The 12,848-nt window shown below is 39.2% G+C and overlaps 1 protein-coding gene across 1 annotated transcript; it reads left to right on the top strand.

The window, feature by feature from the left end:
• Positions 1-751: 751 nt before the first annotated feature.
• On the top strand, positions 752-5,834 carry LOC115797222 (ladderlectin-like). Its single transcript, XM_030753745.1, has 7 exons — positions 752-829; positions 910-987; positions 4,228-4,269; positions 4,514-4,632; positions 4,769-4,903; positions 5,060-5,171; positions 5,498-5,834. The coding sequence occupies exons 2-7, from the start codon at positions 927-929 to the stop codon at positions 5,566-5,568; spliced, it is 540 nt and encodes a 179-aa protein (XP_030609605.1). The 5' UTR covers positions 752-829; positions 910-926; the 3' UTR covers positions 5,569-5,834.
• The last annotated feature ends 7,014 nt before the right edge of the window (positions 5,835-12,848 follow it).

Below are 12,848 nucleotides of genomic sequence, written 5' to 3'. Positions count from 1 at the left end.
AAGCTGTCAAGAGGGAAATTTATTGCCTCTGGGGTTGAAGTGAATACAACACTCGCTGCGTCACAGCTTACATTTGACACAGACGATATGTAAGAATTCCCAAGCAAAGTATAAAGATAGCAAAAAGAAAAAAAAAAAAAACAGCATGTCTAGGTCTGTGACCTACAGACTCATTGTCATAGTATCATCAATTAGCCAACAGTCTTGTTGTGCTTTAGTGCTAGACATAAATGAAATAGAACTGAACTGTTTTTTCTGACAGACCAGAAGCCATTTTCAACATCCTTTTAATCAGTATCAAAGTGCTGAGGTAAGCCTGTCACTGACACAATGATTTCATAGGTTTTTCTAGAAGGCAATTATGAACATCTTATGACCACTGTTGGTCTAGAATAGTCACACTGATGGTGTGGCAACACATTTCTGACTTTTTTTAAGCAGGAGGAATATTTCATTATGTAATCAAAATTATAACTTCAAATACACCGATAGTAACACTAATTACAATGTATTTTAAAATCCCTGGAAACAATCTCTTTTCCTTAAAATTTGTTTGTTTGTTTGTTAGTTTTTCTGTGGTTGAACTCTCTGGAACGTCTGTGTTGACCAGACAATATGTAAAATTAAATCAGAATGAGACAATTATTTTGGTTTTGGTTGGGAAAGAATTGCAGTGAGTCACATGACACACGTGTCAACGTTGGTTCCTGGTTTTGCAACTACAAAGAAAAAGTATATAAGCGCTGATCGGAGAGCTGTTCAGCACCTTCTCATTGGAAGGCTGAAGCTACCAGCTGGTGCTGAAAGGAAAGAAGATATTCTACAAAAGGTTGGCTGCAAACTCTCAGATTATTTCATATACTTTCTTTAATGATCTGTCAATCACTTCAGGTCCTCTGTTTTTGACAGTGATAGTCAACATCACCATGAAGCTGCTGACTGTGTCTGCACTTCTTTGTGCAGTGATGGCTCTGAGCACTGCTGCTGGTGCGTATTAGAGTACAATGTACAAAATGTGTATAAGTGTGTTGTTATTTTCCAGCTTATTAATTAATCACAGAACCAGACAAAGTTTTAATTCTTTTGAAAGCCTGACTCTTAGTCTTGACCACCCTAATTCGGAAACTCAAAAACCTGTTTTATTTGTTATTATCTATCGTCCACCTGGTCCTTACTCAGAGTTTCTGTCTGATTTCTCAGATTTTTTTTATCTGATTTAGTGCTCAGTTCAGATAAAATAATTATAGTGGGTGATTTTAACATCCATGTAGATGCTGAGAATGACAGCCTCAACACTGCATTTAATCTATTGTTAGATTCAATTGGCTTCTCTCGGAATGTAAAGGAGCCCACCCACCACTTTAATCACACTCTGGATCTTGTCCTGACATATGGCATAGAAACTGAAGACTTAACAGTATTCCCTGAAAGCCCCCTCCTGTCTGATCATTTCTTAGTAACATTTACATTTACTTTAACGGATTACACAGCAGTGGGGAATAAGTTTTATTACAGTAGAAGTCTTTCTGAAAGTGCTGTAACTAAGTTTAAGGATCTAATTCCTTCATTGTTATGCTCTTCAGTGCCATGTGCCAACACAGTGCAGAGCAGCTACCTAAACTCTGCTCCCAGTGAGGTCGATTATCTTGTCAATAGTTTTACATCCTCACTGCGTATAACTTTGGATACTGTGGCTCCTCTGAAAAGGAAAGCTTCAAATCAGAAGTGCCTGACTCCGTGGTATAATTCACAAACGCACAGCTTAAAGCAGATAACCCGTAAGCTGGAGAGGGAATGGCGTCTCACTAAATTAGAAGATGCTCATTTAGCCTGGAAAAAGAGTTTGTTGCTCTATAAAAAAAGCCCTACGTGAAGCTAGGACATCTTTCTACTCATCATTAATTGAAGAAAATAAAAACAACCCCAGGTTTCTTTTCAGCACTGTAGCCAGGCTGACAAAGAGTCAGAGCTCTGTAGAGGCGAGTATTCCTTTCACTTTAACTAGTAGTGACTTAATGGATTTCTTTACAAATAAAATTTTAGACATTAGAGAAAAAATTATTCATAACCATCTCAAAGATTATTCTTCATGTTCGGCTGCTTTCAGCACTGCTGGTATTTGTTTAGACTCTTTTGCTCCAGTTGATCTTTCAGAGTTAACTTCAATAGTTACTTCCTCCAAACCAGCAACATGTTTGTTAGATTCCATTCCTACTAGACTGTTCAAAGAAATCTTTCCAATTATTGATGCTTCAATCTTAAAAGTGATCAATCTGTCTTTATTAGTTGGCTATGTACCACAGGCCTTCAAGGTGGCTGTAATTAAACCTCTACTTAAAAAGCCATCACTTGACCCAGCTGTCTTAGCTAATTATAGGCCAATCTCCAACCTTCCTTTTCTCTCAAAGATTCTTGAAAGAGTAGTTGTAAAACAGCTAACTGATCATCTGCAGAGGAACGGTTTATTTGAAGAGTTTCAGTCAGGTTTCAGAATTCATCACAGTACAGAAACAGCATTAGTGAAGGTTACAAATGATCTTCTTGCAGCCTCTGACAGTGGACTCATCTCTGTACTTGTCCTGTTGGACCTCAGTGCAGCTTTGATACTGTTGACCATAACATTTTATTACAGAGCATACTATAGGTATTAAAGGTACTGCACTGCAGTGGTTTGAATCATATTTATCTCATAGACTCCAATTTGTTCATGTAAATGGGGAGTCTTCTTCACACACTAAGGTTAATTATGGAGTTCCACAGGGTTCTGTGTTAGGACCAATTTTATTTACATTATACATGCTTCCCTTAGGCAGTATTATTAGAAAGCATTGCATCAATTTTCATTGTTATGCAGATGACACTCAGCTTTACCTATCAATGAAGCCAGATGACGCACATCAATTAGTTAAACTGCAGGAATGTCTTAAAGACATTAAGGCCTGGATGACTTCTAATTTCCTGCTTCTAAATTCAGATAAAACTGAAATTCGCGTACTCGGCCCCACAAATCTTAGAAACATGGTGTCTAACCAGATACTTACTCTGGATAGCATTACTTTGGCCTCCAGTAACACTGTGAGAAATCTTGGAGTCATTTTTGACCAGGATTTGTCCTTCAATGCACATATTAAACAAATATGTAGGATTGCATTTTTGTATTTGAGCAATATTTCTAAAATTAGAAACATCCTTTCTCAGAGTGTTTCTGAAAAGCTAATCCATGCATTTCTTACTTCTAGGGTTGACTACTGTAATTCGTTATTATCAGGCTGTCCTAAAAGCTCCCTGAAAAGCCTTCAGCTGATCCAAAATGCTGCAGCTAGAGTACTGACAGGGACTAGAAAGAGAGAGCATATTTCTCCCATATTGGCTTCTCTTCATTGGCTCCCCGTTAAATCTAGAATAGAATTTAAAATCCTTCTCCTCACCTACAAGGTCTTGAATAATCAGGCCCCATCTTTTCTCAAAGACTTCATAGTACCATATCAGCCCAACAGAGCACTTCACTCTCAGACTGCTGGCTTACTTGTGGTTCGTAGGATACTTAAGAGTAGAATGGGAGGCTGAGCCTTCAGCTTTCAGGCGCCTCTTCTGTGGAACCAGCTCCCAGCTTCCAGCTTGGATTCGGGAGACAGACACCCTCTCTATTTTTAAGATTAGGCTTAAAACTTTCCTTTATGATCAAGCTTATAGTTAGGGCTGGATCAGGTGACCCTGAACCATCCCTTAGTTATGCTGCTATAGGCCTAGGCTGCTGGGGGGTTCCCATAATGCACTGTTTCTTTTCATTCACCTTATTTACTTTGTTTATATTCCACTCTATATTTAATCATTAATTGTTATTAATCTCTGGCTCACTTCCACAGTATGTCTTTTCTCTCCCCTCAGCCCAACCGGTCACGGCAGATGACTGCCCCTCCCTGAGCCTGGTTCTGCTGGAGGTTTCTTCCTGTTAAAAGGGAGTTTTTCCTTCCCACTGTCGCCAAGTGCTGCTCATAGGGGGTCGTTTTGACTGTTGGGTTTTCTCTGTATTATTGTAGGGTCTTTACCCACAGTACAAAGCGCCTTGAGGCGACTGTTTGTTGTGATTTGGCGCTATATAAATAAAATAGAATTGAATTGAATTTATACAAATATTATGATATACAGCTTGTGTATGAATACAGTAAATTAAAAAATAATGACCAAAGTCAACATCTGATGTTTCAATTTGTTTTGCTCTTCCAGATGAAGGGAGCAGTGATGGGGGAAAGAGATCAACTCAACCAGGTTGCTCGATATTTTCCAGATTTTCATCACAACTGATCATATTTCTGTCATGCTGAACAGAAAAAATACCATGTCAATGCCCTGAATGTACATGATAAAAATAAATATATAGATTTCAAGCATCCAAAGCCTGTACTGTACATAGAACAAAAAAGGAAAATGACAACATGCAACTACACGAGAATTACAAGATGTTTTTACAGATACATCAATGTTTACTAAAGTATCCTTTGTTTGGCTTCAGGAAAGGTTAATGTTGAGAAGAGAACCCTGTGTTATTGGCACAGGTGGGTGGGTTGGACTAGATATGGCAACCGATACTACCACTACTTTCCCTATCACCGGACTTGGGCTCAGGCTCAGGTAAAAACTTTGATTTGGATGTACCATTTATCCTTTCTCTGTTTACTTTAATACTTCAATACTTTCTAAGTCTGGCTTGGTGAAATTCTAAATCTTTCATTTTGAAATTTCTGCTGTCTGTTGATCTGCACTATAGAGATTCTGTGAGTCCAGGAATGCAAACCTGGCATCTGTGCGCAATCTCGGAGAGTATCGGGCAATTCAGAGGGTCATATATCGCGCCACTCATAGGTATGGCCTTACATGGATCGGAGGCTCTGATGCTCAACAGGTATACTACACATCATTATAAATTCTGGCAGTAAGAAAGATTCATCTATCCATTGAGTACTGAATACTTTGTAAAAATTGTCTGTGTTCATGTTTATAAATTAAGGGTGTAGCTGTTTTTTAAATGTGTTATTGTCCATTTTGTTCTGTTTTCTAGGAGCGTTATTGGTTTTGGATCGATGGAACTCCTTTCAGATTTGCATACTGGTGTCGTGGAGAGCCTAACAACCGTTGGGGCAGAGAGCACTGCCTACACATGAACTGGACAGGTAAACCCTCAAATAAAAGAAAAAGAAAACAGTCACAATTTCCCAAATAATGCTGATTTTTTTTGATGTGACAAATAATAATGAATGACAGGAAAGTAATACAAATACTATGTTTTATTTCTAAAAGACAGCCATTGTATGTTTTACCATATTAAACAAAACGATTATAGTACTCCATATGATTTATTAGTGTTGTGAGTGCAGTCATCAGTTCATATTGACAGGTGTTATTGCTATTATACATAACTATATATTTCCCTCTGTATAGAAAAGTACGTGTCCATGTGATCATGGTTTAACTGAATGTTGATTTTTGGTGCTTACAGGATACAAGTGTATGAATGATATATCCTGTCACTACCGATACCCATTTGTCTGCGTCTGGAAAAGGAGATGATTCCTGGTCTGACATGAAGGCATGGTACACCGGACAAAGACGTGAAATAATCTCACATAACCTGAAGAATCTGTTTCTCATTTTACATCTTTACCTTTTGTCTTTCGCTGTAACGCTACATAAGGAATGAGGCGACAAGTGACACAGAATGGAGTTGGATTGTCTCTTTTAACAGGAGCAAATTGAATGTGATTGAAAAAAATTGCTTTTAGCAACATTTTATTTTTCATCTTCTGCATCAATAAAATCTTAAGCATTGACTGAAACTGGTCTGCGAGTGTTTACTATTTTTGTCACATTTTAATGGGTCTGCTCCCAAATTTCAGAGAGAACCAATTAGCCATCATATCTGTAAACAGTTACAATCTATAATGTAACACAGTCTGCTCTGAATAGTTCACTCAGTACAGACCCTACACCACAAAAAGACTAGGCAGAAAAATTTAAAGCTTGCTTCATTTATTTTTAAGGTTCCTTTCAGAACAGGAGTAGTAATGTATTAAAGACAATTAATAAAAACAAACAAACATAATGATTCATAGTTAAAAAAAACAACATACCAATATATGATTCTTTTTATTGTGTATATTTTATGACACCGGATAGCAATTTGTTTAATTTTAAATAAGAACTATTGTTTAAAGATTTTTTGCATTTTATAAGTCTAACTCGTGCACAGCTTAAAGAAAATAGGTTAAAAATTTGTTATCTCTGCTGAACAATAAACGTATTAAAAACACTGGCTGCACCGTGTCCTATAAAGACAGAAAAAGTTTCTAGTTGTAGGATTTTTTCAACATCAAGACAAAGGGGTCATGAAAGTAGCTGGAATAGTGCAATGTATCATAAAGTGCCAAATAACTGAGGCTACAAAGTCATTAAGTCATTCTTATAGAGCAGTGGTTCCCAAAGTGTGGGCTGTGGCCCCTTGGTGGGCTGTGAAGGTATAATAACCTTATAGCAGATGTTCAGCTTGAAATGACTCACAAGTATGCATAGTTACATATTTATATAAATGTATTTATTTATTTAAAAAGTGAATTAAAACTGATAATAGGAAGCTGTTGGTTTGTGATATTGCTCTTGCACTGTGGCCAGTCTGTCACATATTGGCATTAACACGTTACATATGACTGGCAGCCACCTCTGTCGCTTGATTGGGCTCCTTTGGTAAAGGCACAGCCACCAGCCCCTAGTCTGTGCGAGGTTTCCTTACTCTGTCCTCATCAAAGGGGTCACACATTGTCTGACTGAGGGGATTGCACTAACAGAGGACAACATTGCAGACATTGAGAACAACTACAAGTACCTTGGAATCCCACAGGCAAATGGGAACCATGAAGAGTACCTCCAGAGAATGAGACAAGTCCTGAAGAGTCGGCTGAATGGGAAGAACAAGATCCAGGCAATCAACACCTGCTGGGATATCAGGCAAGTACATCTTTTCACCTTTTCCCTTTCTATTTGTGCAGAAATGCTGCAACTTAAATCACCAAAGTCATATTTGATCTGTTAAGGCTGGGGCTGAGTTATGATCTGCAAAGGACTTCATTTATTTATTTATTTTAATCAAATCCAGCAGCTCGTCATATTTCCCTCTCCCCTAGCTTTAGAGTTTAGTTCTCCCTGTGTTTTCAGTTAGTGTCCCTCCCTTGTCTTGTGTGTCTTCCCCATGTTGTCAGCCTGTATTCAAGTAGGTGTCTGTGAAGTCATATGTTTAGATTCCCTCTGTGTCAGGTTTCCGTGTGTTAATTCTGTTTGTGTGTGTCACGGTTGGTCACATCATGTTTTATTTTGACAGTCTTGTGTTCCTTGTGCTTCGTGTTTAGTTTTGCTTCCCCTTGTCTAGTCTGTGTAATTATGTTCAGCTGTGCCCCTCACTTGTTACCTGTTCCCTCATTATCCCTTTCTGTATTTCCTTGGTCCTTGTTGTGTCGTCATTTGTATCTCCTGCCTGAGTGTTAGTGTTTCGAGTTTTGAGGTTATGTTGAGCTGGCTCCCGTCCAGTATTTTGTTTCTTCTGAGTTCAAGCAATAAATCTTAAGTTTAACTTTACTCGAGTCTCGTGAGTCCTGCTTTGAGATCCTCAGCCTTGACTGCCACAGTACAGTATCAAACCATGACATTAACAATGTTGAAATTTGATTAAAGAATAAACAGTGAAAACCTTTCTTGGAAGATGCATCCCTTTATATTTGAACTTGGTTTGCCAAACATTTGCTAAACTTAACCTTGTTAACCTTAAAAAAAATAAATAATTAAAAAACCCACAACTTTTTACCTATCACTTTTCAAACACAGAAAAGTAAGATTGACCAGATTTATGTCAGAAAACAATGTCTATGGATATCTGGTACTTGATGGGTCTGTTTTCTTATCTTATCTTTAACCCTTAATAACTTCATATTCACAACTTCACAATATGGTTCAGCATTGGCCAAGACCAAGAATCCCCTCAGAATAAGGGTCTAAGTTTGAACTACAGATCTCTTTAGAATGTATAAATACTTTATTTGACATGAATACATTTATCATTAATCCTTAGTGTTTCTGAGAGCAGGGAAAGTGTATTTTTTGAATTTTACAACACTGGTTTTGGAGTAAAACATCTATCATAACATACTATTCTATTTTACCCAAGGCATGAAAACATAATGGCCATAATGATTTAAATATAGTTTACTGAAAATAAAAATGGCAGACGTTCTGGAACCATTGGAATTCATTGTAAAATGTTGGTGGTGGTGGTGGTGGGGGGGGGGGGGGGGGGGGGGGGGGGGGGGGGGGGGGGGGGGGGGGGGTTATCACCTTTATATTGATAAATACTGGCACTATGTTTATGTCATGTAATAAAAAGTATAGTAGTCACACACACACTGAGTTAATGAGCGCTGCAGGTTTTTAGACTACTGGGGTGTGGAAAAGGCCAGTTATATCTGGCGGTCATATGCTTTTGTGGCCTTGGTGAGACACAGGCCTCATCTGCCTCACATGACCTTTGTAACCCCATGATTGTATTTCAGCAAAGGTATGTTCCAAATATGGAGTTCCTGTGTTTCTGTGACATGAGTTAAAGGGAGGTGAAACCTGGCTGTGTGGGACGATACTAGCGGTGGCAGTGGCACAGTGGGCAGGTGCCCACCCTGCAACTGGAGGGTTGCTGGTTCAAGTCCCCGTCTGAGCGCATGCTGTCATTGTGTCCCTGGGCAAGACACTTAACCCACATTGCCTAAGTGTGAATGTGGTTGTGTGTTTGGTGGTGGTTTGGAGAGGCTGTAGGCACAATTTGGCAGCCACGCCTCTGTCAGACTGCCCCAGGGCAGCTGTGGCTACATCAGTAGCTTACCACCACCAGGTATGATTGAGGTGTGAATGAATAGTGCATAAAATTGTAAAGTGTCTTTGAGTGTCTAGAAAAGTGTTATATAAGACTAATGCATTATTATTATTATTATATCTCTGCATATGCTTAAGGGAAAGAAGATTTATCATTGTTCAAATTGTTATAAACCAAAAGTTACCGAAGTGATGTTTATGCCTTAAACATGTCACTTTAGAACAGGGGTAATATAGCCAAAAGAAGACTGGTTGGGGTTCAAGTTTCATGGGCTGAGTCTTTATGTAAATTCGGAGGGGTCAAAGGCAAGTGGGCAGTTTTCATGTTTAAGATATAAAAAGTTTGCCACTCTTTGTGTCACTTGACCTCTCGTTGTTTGCTTTTCTCTTTCCTTTCTGCATCTTTCTTTGTCTCTGTGTTTCTCTCTTCTTCTTCTCTCTGTGTATCTTATTCTCAACTATGTTACTGTCTGTATCTTGGTTTTTGTTTGTGTTCTGTTAACTTATATGTCTAATGAACAGCCTGCACCGGGACCTGCTCGTCCCAGTGATTTTTTTTTTGGGATATTTTGGGTTTAATTCAGTTTGCATTTTTGGCCAAAAGGAGCATGGAGACACTAAAATATGTCACCAACAAAAAACATGTACAGCCATTATAATAGTAAAACACTGTCCTCACTAATATATGTATATTCAAAACAAAACAAAAAAAAACAAGCAAACAGACAAAAGCTCATAATTACCATCTGTTTGTATTGATATTAAATCAACACAAAACTTGCTTACTGCAAATTAGTCTGTGCAATCAAAGCAGTGGAAGGGTGCTATGCTGTAGTAATGTGAGAGTTCAGGTGAATCTCAGGAGTATTGTGTGTGTGTGTGTGTGTGTGTGTGTGTGTGTGTGTGTGTGTGTGTGTGTGTGTGTGTGTGTGTATTGCTGGTCCCAGGTCTGGGACTTGCTGTGCCTCGGCCTTTGTGGGACATGTTTGCTCCCCTTTGGTCGTTACTACCGACCCAGGAGGTGGGCACTTGGTGGTTCCGGGGCAGGGGGCTGGGTGTTTTGGCGTGGTTGTTGGCACACTCAGTCATTCACTTGTCATTCAGGTTGCGCTATGCTGCCCTCTCTCAGTATCTTTGTCTCCAAATCTTCGGTCTCTCTACTCCTCTATTTTGTAGGTATGCTACCTGCAAACAAAGCAGAGTTTTCCTTTCCTTAAGCCAAAGGTTAATTGGCACTGTGGAAATCGGATACCCTGATTAGCTGCACAGATGCAAATGAAATACTGATACATACTCAGTAATGATTTGTGACTTGAAAAGTAGCAAAGTAGAGTACATGATGTTAATTGTACTTAAAAATGAGCTAAATTACACACTTGAAAAAAATACTCTTAAATATACAAGTATCCGAAAACATCAAATTAATTACAGTAACCTGAGTATTTGTAATTTGTTACTTCCACTCCTGGTATTAACACATTCAACCTAAAATGACACAAAAATTATAAAATTTGAGTTTTTTTTTTAACTGTGAAAACCACAAATAATTTTAATGAACATTTTTAGAACCTGAAATATAAATTGTAGATTTCAACAAACGTATGTAGAAATCTATATACAACTATTTACAACAATATGCAAGTAATGCCTCAGCAATTAATTCATTTTTTCTTTGTTTTTGTTTTTTTTAACAACTATTCACAAAATGATAACATGCCATAAACAAACAAACAAAAAAAAACCGCTGCTGTCCACCACAAGACAGAGGAGCACATCACAGGCACGTCCAGGTGTGTCGCTCCTCCTGTTGTCCACCTGGAGACAGTGTTTATATTAGAGTCTGACTTTGGTGACTTTTTGGCAGCATCTGTGGCTGTGATGATGGGCACAGGAATGTGATCAGCTCTCCTGCTCTGGGGAACAGCTGTCTTGTCCACAGCGCAAAGCTGACACACCAACTCCACCATGAACTGCACCTGCTTGGCACTGCTGCCTTCACAACACAACACACTACACTACACACTAACTATACACTCCAAACACACAAAATTTCACAAATCTCTCATATTTTAAAACTCGCTGTTGATTTCGCTGTTTGCCTTCCACCACTGTCACTCCCACAGCTTTCATCTGTTGCTCAGCAACAGATGAAACTGCGTGGTCATATCATTTTTTTGATTGGTTGATGTGACGACAATATTCATGGAAAAGATGTAAATTTGTCTGGTTTTTACTTGATCTATCAGCACAATTTAAAAATAAGGTTTATAGTTTGAAGTCTGCACTTTTGACACAAGTTGAAACAAACTCAGTGAGGCAGCACCCGCTCCTATGTCATCATAAATCGGTGAGGTCTTTTAGATGTCCGGCCACTCCAGAGGGTCCTCAGTTTGCACTCACCTTAGAATAAATGCTTTCTAATGTGTTTATTTTTGAATATTTTGTTACATTGCAAGTGCAGATCACTTCTCAGTGTGAAAATACAGTCTGACCTCTGTATGAACTCTGTCCTCACGTGTATCACATATGATCACTGCTGTGCCGTTTTACTGTTTCGCTGACGAGCAGGCGCCTGTCTCTGTGAGAACCCTGGCAAATGTGGTGGGAACACAGACAGTTCTCTCCAACTCTGTCACCACTGTCCCATAAAAATTACACTCAGTTTCAAAGTTTCCAGATACCCTAAAACCACCATTTTTGTTGTTTTGACCTACACTGATAAAGGCAGGGCATACAGATAGCCAGGAAGAGCATATGAAAGTCTGTTATTTGCAGATAAACCCATTATGATGGTATCATCAATTAGCCAACAGCTGCATTTACATTCTGAAGAAATTGAAGATATATCTGACCTTCAAAACTGATTTCACAAGAGTTATGGTTTCATGTCTAACACATCATGTGTAACAGCTGCAACCACAGGAATATGAATATTTGTGAGTGCCTGATCACTACTGAAAACCATCACGTTGTAAACCTGTTTTAGAAATACAGAATTGTCCAAAATTACTTGGTAAGGTGAAGAATTCAGAATTCCCTTTAGTGTAATTAAGAGGACACACACACACACACACGCGCGTGCGCGCACACACATACACACAGACACACACACATACGCACGGGTGCGCACAGCTCAAACTAATTAATAGAACACTTTTTAATCAGAGTATAACATTAAGTGAAGTAAACTTGTGGGATATTGATCTGGTCAGTTAAGTAGCAGAGGAGGTTGTTAATCAGTTTTAGCTGCTTTGCATTAATTACATTAGCAACAGGTGCACTAGAGGGGCAACAATGAGACACCCCCAAAAGCAGGAATGGTTTTACAGGTGGAGGCCACTGACATTTTTTCAATCCTCATCTTTTCTTTTTTTTTTTTCCACTAGTTTTGTACTTGGCTAGGGTCAGTGTCACTACTGGTGAGGTGAAGCCATACCTGGACCCTACAGAGGTTGCACAGGTAGTCCAATTATTTCAGGATGGTACGTCAATATGGGCCATTGCCAGAAGGTTTGCTGTGTCTCCCAGCACAGTCTCAAGAACATCAGCAGGCATCTGCTCCTTTGTGCAAGCAGTAACAGGACGAGCACTGCCGGAGCTACAAATTGACCTCCAGCAGCCACTGGTATGAATGTCTCTGACCAAACAATCAGAAACAGACTTCATCAGGGTGGCCTGAGGGCCCGATGTCCTATAGTGGGCCACGTGTTCACTGCCTGGCACTGTAGAAACCGATTGACATTTGCCATAGAATACCAGAATTGGCAGGTCCACCACTGGCACCCTACGCTTTTCTCAGATGAAAGCAGGTTCATGCTGAGCACATGTGACAGATGTGAAAAGTTTAGAAGAAGCTGTGGAGAATGTTATGCTGCCTGTAAAATCATTCAACATGATCAGTTTGGTGATGGGTCAGTGATGGTCTGGGAAGGCATATCTATGGA

This window comes from Archocentrus centrarchus, chromosome 18 (genome assembly GCF_007364275.1).
Source record: "Archocentrus centrarchus isolate MPI-CPG fArcCen1 chromosome 18, fArcCen1, whole genome shotgun sequence".
Classification (NCBI taxonomy): Eukaryota; Metazoa; Chordata; class Actinopteri; order Cichliformes; family Cichlidae; genus Archocentrus; species Archocentrus centrarchus.
The sequence above is the reverse complement of the archived record's forward strand: the minus strand, read 5'-3'. Positions and strand labels throughout refer to the sequence as shown.

Coding starts and splice junctions, on each gene's coding strand:
- LOC115797222 (XM_030753745.1), top strand. CDS start 927: ATGAAGCTGCTGACTGTGTCTGCACTTCTTTGTGCAGTGATGGCTCTG. Junction 4,270..4,513: donor AAAGAGATCAACTCAACCAG/GTTGCTCGATAT, acceptor GTTTGGCTTCAG/GAAAGGTTAATGTTGAGAAG. Junction 4,633..4,768: donor GGACTTGGGCTCAGGCTCAG/GTAAAAACTTTG, acceptor TCTGCACTATAG/AGATTCTGTGAGTCCAGGAA.